Genomic DNA, 7,004 nt, shown 5'->3' on the forward strand with positions numbered 1-7,004 from the left:
CCACACATTTATTTACCGCTTCAGTTTGACCGTCTGATTGTGGATGATAGGCAGAGCTCATTGCCAATGTAGTTCCACTAGCTTTGAAAAGATGCTTCCAAAAAGCACTGGTAAAAACCTTGTCCCTATCAGACACTAAGCTTTTGGGAAATCCATGCAGCTTGATCACAGTGTGTAAGAAAGCCTCAGCAACCTTAATACTAGTGAAATCAGATCTTAAGGAAGTGAAATGGGCATACTTTGAAAGTCTGTCTACCACGACCATTATCACGGTGAATCCATTGGATGGAGGAAGGCCGGTAATAAAATCCATAGAAACATCTTCCCATATTTGAGAAGGAATCGGTAAGGGCTGCAAGAGGCCACTAGGGGCAGCAGTAGAAACCTTAGCTTGCTGACAGACTAAGCATTTAGAGACAAACAGCCGTACATCACGGGATAAAGAGGGCCAGGTGAATTGCGAAGCAATACGTGCCTTGGTACGGGCAATACCAGAATGAACTCCTAACATGGAAGAGTGGAATTCCTGTAAAATGGATTGTACAAGGGCAGCATTGGGGGGTACCACAATCTTATTTTTCCAATATAAGATGTCTTGGCGCACTTGGTAGCAAGGATCTGTATTAGTACCATGCATACAATTCACTTTGATCCCAGACAAAGATGGATCAGCATTGACAGCGGTGTTGATACGAGACACGAGAGGGTTGACTAGTCCCGAAATAGCCATAAAGAAAGACCGCGACAGAGCATCGGCAACTATATTATCCTTGCCCGGTTTGTACTCTATAGTGAAATCAAATCCAAGAAATTTATGCAGCCATTTTTGTTGCTCAGCGGTTTGTATGGTCTGATCAGTAAGAGCCTTTAAACTCTGTTGATCAGTGCGGATAATGAATTTATTGCCCAGTATATAATGCCTGAATTTTGCCATGGCTTCAGTGACATCATAGAGCTCTCTAACATATGTTGATTTGGCCTGCATAGAGGAATTGAGTTTCTTAGAAAAATAAGCTATAGGGTGCTTATCTTGACTAAGAACAACACCAATCCCTGTACCGGAAGCATCAGTTTCCAATATGAAGGGTTTGGAAAAATCGGGTAATGCTAACACCGGGGCAGCAGTGATGGCTTGCTGCAAGGCAAGGAAAGCATCTGTGGCAGATGGAGTCCACTCAAAGGCATCTTTCTTAAGTAAAGCAGTCAAAGGTGTAGCAATAGTGGCATAATTTCTGATAAATCGTCTATAATAACCTGACAGCCCCAAAAACCCTCGTAATTGCTTCAGACTTATAGGAATAGGCCAGTCAAGTACAGCCTTTACCTTATCTTTTTCCATATGTACACCCTGATGAGAAATAGTGTGACCCAAGTAATCAATCTCTGTAAATCCAAAACAACATTTGGACCTCTTGGCAAATAATGAATGGTGGCGCATGAGTTGGAGTACTTCAGATAAGTGAGCTAAATGAGAGGACCAAGAATGGCTGTACACCAAAATATCATCAAAAAATACTAAGACGGCTTTACGCAATTGGGCGTGGAACACATGATTCATGAGGCACTGAAATGAGGCAGGCGCATTTGAGAGTCCAAAATGCATGACTAACCATTCATACAAGCCTTGGTGTGTTCGAAAAGCTGTCTTTGGTCTATCTTCTGGTTTTACGAGTATTTGATGGTACCCGGAGCGAAGATCCAACTTTGAAAAATAATGAGCACCATGGAGTTCATCCAATAACTCGTCAACTGTAGGGATGGGAAAACTATCCTTGACAGTGATAGAGTTTAGAGCGCGATAATCCGTACAAAATCGCCATGAGCCATCTTTCTTTTTAACTAGCAAAACAGGGGAAGAAAAAGGGTTGTTGCTAGGTTGAATAATACCTTGTGCAAGCATGTCCTTAACCATGGTCTCTATCTGTGCTTTCTGACTATGGGGGTACCGATAGGGTCTCACTTTAACTGGGTTACTACCTTCCACAAGGGTAATAGCATGATCATGGAACCTAGGTGGTGGTAAAGACTTAGGTTCAGCAAACACATCATCATAATTGTGTAAAAGTGAGGCGATGTCAGGGTGCCATTCTTTCACTAAAGTATTATCTGTTGGTACAATTGCATCAAATTGCAAGGTAAAGGCGAAATCAATAGCATCAGCGTGGTGTAGACGTTTGATATGATGGTACTGGGCTTGGCTTGGACCACTAGGTTTGTCTCCATATAGTGTAATGAAAGTGTCCTTGACATAAAACTTCAAGGATAACGCATTGTAGTCAGCAATGTGTGGACCTAAGGTCTTTAACCATGGTACACCTAAGACTAAGTCGGCACCCGAAATAGGTAACAAATAAGCAGGAACATGTAGTGTGTTACCCTGAATGGCTACTGGTAAATCTGCTATATACCCCATAGTTGTTAAAGAGTGGCCGTTACCTACCAATACCTGAAATTGCGTGTTGGATTGAATTGGTAAATGCAAGGATTGAGCAATTATGGGCTGCAGAAAATTGTCCGAACTCCCACTGTCTAAGAGAACCGTCACAACAATGCCTTGAATGTGCCCTTGAAAGCACATGGTACCCATCCCGTGAGACCCGTTTAAGGCGTTTAGAGATAGGTGATGCTCAGAATCCCCTATGGAAGCGGAATCAAGTAAGGCTTGCTCACTGTTTTCAGGTGGTGGATCATTGGCATCATCTTCCATTTGAAGAAGAAAATAATGACGGTTGGGGCATTTGTGGTTAATGGAGAATTTCTCATCACAATAATAGCATAGCCCTTTTTCACGACGGAGTTGCATTTCAGCCCTTGTGATGTGTTTGACTGGGCGAGTTTTCTGTGGTGGTGAAGAAGGTTTGGGGTTTGGAAGTAATGGTGGTTGTTGGTTAGGTTTGGTAGCTGGGAAATGATAGGGTTTCGAGGATGAGGAATTGGGGATTTTTGTGGTGGGTGATGGTGAATATTTATCCTCAAAGAGTCGGGCCAGCGCGTAAGCGCGAGATAAGGAAGCTGGTGTTTGAGCGATAACGTCGCGCTTGATATCTTTCTGGAGACCACTGATGAAGCAATCAAGGGTCGCTTCTGGGCTTAATCCCTGAGATCGGTTAGCCAAGGCGGTGAAGGAGGTGTAGTAATCAAGAACCGAGGAGGTTTGGGCAAGTTTAAACAAAGTGGGCATGGGTGACTCATAAGGAGATGGGCCAAATTCCAATTCCAAGGCCCGTGTGAACAGTGACCAAGATTGAAAGGGCTGATTTCTGGAAACCATCTGAAACCAAGGTACTACATCCTTTTCCATATGAACGGCAGCGATGATGAGACGTTGAGTATCTGGTGTCCCATAATAATCGAAAAACTGCTCCGCCTTGAAAATCCAATTAAGCACGTCGGAACCGTCGAAACGAGGAAAATCCAGTTTGATATTGCGCAACTGGAAGGGTTGAGCAACTGAAGATGATGGGGGATCCTTGTTGTCGGCGGACTGCTTCAGATGAAGGGTGCTGAGTTGGGCTTCAACACGCTCAAACCTCACTTGATCCAGATGACGATGGTGGGAATACTCATCGTAACGACGATCGGCATCCTCCAAAAATTTCTGGAGCATTTGTTTCATGTCTGTAATTGAGTTCTCCATGCTCTTCATACGTGTATTGTCAGCCATGGTTGAACTCAATGAGAGCACCAAATGTAATAACTCCTACTGTAACTCAGAAGAAATTAGGAATTGCACTTCAATAGTGTAACAGTACAATTACAATATCAAAATAACAATGAAAATTGCTAAGCCAAATGAAGTAGTGAATACATGGCATTAAAAGAAGGATCTAGAAAAACCAAGGCTTCAGGGAAAGAAGGGAGTCAGGTTTCCACCAATTAATTCCACACCCAATCATTGGTGATTCCTCCTCTATTTAACAAAGTCACCCACGTACTTTCTGTTAGGGAATTTGACTCTCATTCCACGTCCTTGCTCCTGAATGTTAGGATCATGTGCCAAGTGTCCATTCTCATCATAAGAATTGGTTACTGTAATAACTGTTTTGCCCTTATTCATAACAATTTATAATTAAAAAAAAAAAGAGATTTGCTATGGTTACACCAAATTATGACACCGTATGCATTCTACACCTAACCATAAACAGTATTTTCAATGTGGCTCAAATGTCAATGCACACAAATAATAAAATAAAGAAAAAAGTGAATTGGACTGTATTTATATACGGTGTAGTGTCAAATTTTAGTGTCATTTTAACATTTCTGTAAATAAAAAAATGCACTTAAATGAAATCGAAAGGAAAAGGAAAAGGAAAAGAGACTTGATAGCTAAACAAAAATACACAAAAACGATTAAGACAGTACTAAGTCCTACGTAGAACTCGTGTTTAATTAAAATGTTAGGATTATGATTAAAAAAATCATGTAATCACACGTCCTTAAGCGAAAAGTACTCCAGAATTAGATACTCTAATCACATGCAAATATAAATAGCAGCCATGGCCGAACAATGACGGCAACTGTTATGTTGTTCGCCATTATAACTTCCACATCCTTTTCTTCATCATAACACTCTTTCATACAAAATCGATGGCAAGATAGATCAGTTTGCAAATTTACATTACGCACATGATTAAAATGAACAAAAAGTTATTTACAGCAGGACAGAAAATGAAATGTGAAAAAGAAGCAAAGAAATCAACATTGCAAAGGAAAAAAAAAGAAATCAACAAGTGGGAACGACGCCGTATCCACCGAGAGAATCAACGGCATCTGTACGTTTCGCAAACCGTCCTTTGATCCTTGGCCTAGTTTCGGCATAAGCTTTACGAGAAGCGTAACGAATCGTCTTCTCGAACCTTCGATTCTTCCTCTTCTCCCTATACCTCATTACCTTAGCTTCACGATCCGCCGCCACCACCACCTTGCCGCATCCACCGTTCGATATCTCCGATACAGCTTCTCCATCGGGAACAACTCCGACCTCCATCGACGATGACACCACCTGATTAATCACAGACACAAACACAAACACAAGTAAATTACCTATTGGATATTTCTATATTTCTAAATAAAACTAGTTTTCAGAATATCAGATCTGAGATCTCTTACACTGTGACTAATCTGCGACTGTGACGGTGACGGTGACGGTGTCTCTATCTCCGTATGTGGCTGCACGTTGTTGTTTTTGAACGCATAAGCGAAAAGATCGAAGTTACCGTGATCGGGAACTACACCATCAACGTTTTTATGTTCGATAACACCGTAATCAAGATCCATGAACGGAATAGCTTCGGAATCGGAGAACATGTAAGGAGATGAATTGAGATCTGCCTTGGGATCGGTGAGCAACCATGAAGCAGCTTCGGCTTCATCTTTAACAGCATCGTAGTTGTTGTTATTGTGAAGCGTTTTCTCGGAGTGAGAAGTAATGGATTCGAAGAGAGGAGTAATAGGAAGACGCTCATGGCGAGCGGCGAGGGGGTTAGCGGAGTGGATGTCACGGTCGCATGAGATACAGAGAGCGGCGGCATCGGCTTTACAGGTGACGTGTGCAGGTGCTTGCTCGCAGACTTCGCATAGAGTGACGCGAGGGTGACGGGAGGCGAGTTTGTTAGCGGCATGTACTTTGGAATCGCAGGCGGTGCAGAGGAAGGCGGAGTCGGGGCGGCAGTAGAGAGTCGCGGTGGCGGATTGGCATGAGTCACAGAGTTTGGAAGCCATTTTTGGGAAGAGATTTTTTTTTTTTTGAAAGAAGAAGCGTTGTTATGTGAAAAGCGCAAGTTGTTTACTTGTTTGAGTTCAATTCAAATCTAGGTGGTGTGGTGGGACCGGGAGATCTAGGTGATGACTAATTGGAAGGTGACACGTGGATTTGGATTAGCTAAAGTGAAATGAATTGAAGTGGAGAAGAGTTGAAGGTTGCAAAGCCGTGAAGGGGACGAACGTTTTTGGACCGGACCGAACCATTCGGTGGTGGCATGTTCCAATTCTAACGTAATGTCCTTTTTCTAGCTGGACCCCGCGCTTCATATAGCTTAAACTAGGCCTCCTTACCGTCTGACACAGACCCTTTATTGTCATGCATGTAATTTTCTCTTTTACGTTTTTCGTCTTTCCTTAGTTTCATTTGGATAAGTCTTATACTACTTGCGTAGAAAGAGCTAAAATTTGTTTTTTATTAAAAAAACAACTATTCCAACTTATTTATAAAAAATATCTTTTTATTAAATTTTATTATTTTGTCTTTTGTCGTTGTAAGTCATTTTATTACTTTCTAATATATATATATATATATATATATATATATATATATATATATATATATATATATAATTCTGCAACCAGAAATGAGTATAAGTATCATAATGATGGTGGATTAGTGTATGATACAATGGAGTAGGTAAAAACGGGAAGATTAACCCTTATACTTGAGTATGTGAAGAATAAGAATGAAATAAAATTGAATTATATATATATATTATTCTGCAACCAAAAATGAGTATAAGTATGATAATGATGGTGGATTAGTGTATGATACAATGAAGTAGGTAAAAACTGGAAGATTAACCCTTATACTTGAGTATGTGAAGAATAAGAATGAAATAAAATTGAATTTTAAAACTGTTACTTCAGTTTGACGCTTTCTCTCTATATAAAGAGGCGGATATAAAGAACTTGTTATTTGTTAGCAGTGAAATACAAAGAACCATTGGAAGTAATTTAGTTGAGATGGTCGACCCATAATTATTGTCCCTAAAGCCCTTGCCGATGTATAGGTAGGCGGGGCTTGATATCTCAGCCTCACCTTGATCACCTTAAGTCAGGTGAAGGAGAAACGTTCCACTTTCTTAAGGGACTTGTGGAATTAATGTGTCATTCTTCAAACGCCTTTTTTCGGAGGTATCATTATTACGGTTCTAGGGTACCAAAAACTCTTGAGTGTTGCGTGCGAGTAATTAGACGTGCGTAGTGAATTCTTTTTGCATGTTAGATTATAGTCTCCT

At 40.9% G+C, this 7,004-nt stretch overlaps 1 protein-coding gene across 1 annotated transcript; it reads right to left on the reverse strand.

Annotated features, from left to right (window-relative positions):
* Positions 1 to 4,600: 4,600 nt before the first annotated feature.
* Positions 4,601 to 6,050, reverse strand: LOC127087808 (zinc finger protein CONSTANS-LIKE 4). Its single transcript, XM_051028731.1, has 2 exons — positions 5,110 to 6,050; positions 4,601 to 5,002 (listed from the first exon to the last, which is right to left on the reverse strand). Exons 1-2 carry the CDS (start codon positions 5,719 to 5,721, stop codon positions 4,724 to 4,726), a joined length of 891 nt encoding a protein of 296 aa, XP_050884688.1. The 5' UTR covers positions 5,722 to 6,050; the 3' UTR covers positions 4,601 to 4,723.
* Between the last annotated feature and the right edge of the window lie 954 nt (positions 6,051 to 7,004).

Source organism: Lathyrus oleraceus, chromosome 5, assembly GCF_024323335.1.
Source record: "Lathyrus oleraceus cultivar Zhongwan6 chromosome 5, CAAS_Psat_ZW6_1.0, whole genome shotgun sequence".
Taxonomy (NCBI): domain Eukaryota; kingdom Viridiplantae; phylum Streptophyta; class Magnoliopsida; order Fabales; family Fabaceae; genus Lathyrus; species Lathyrus oleraceus.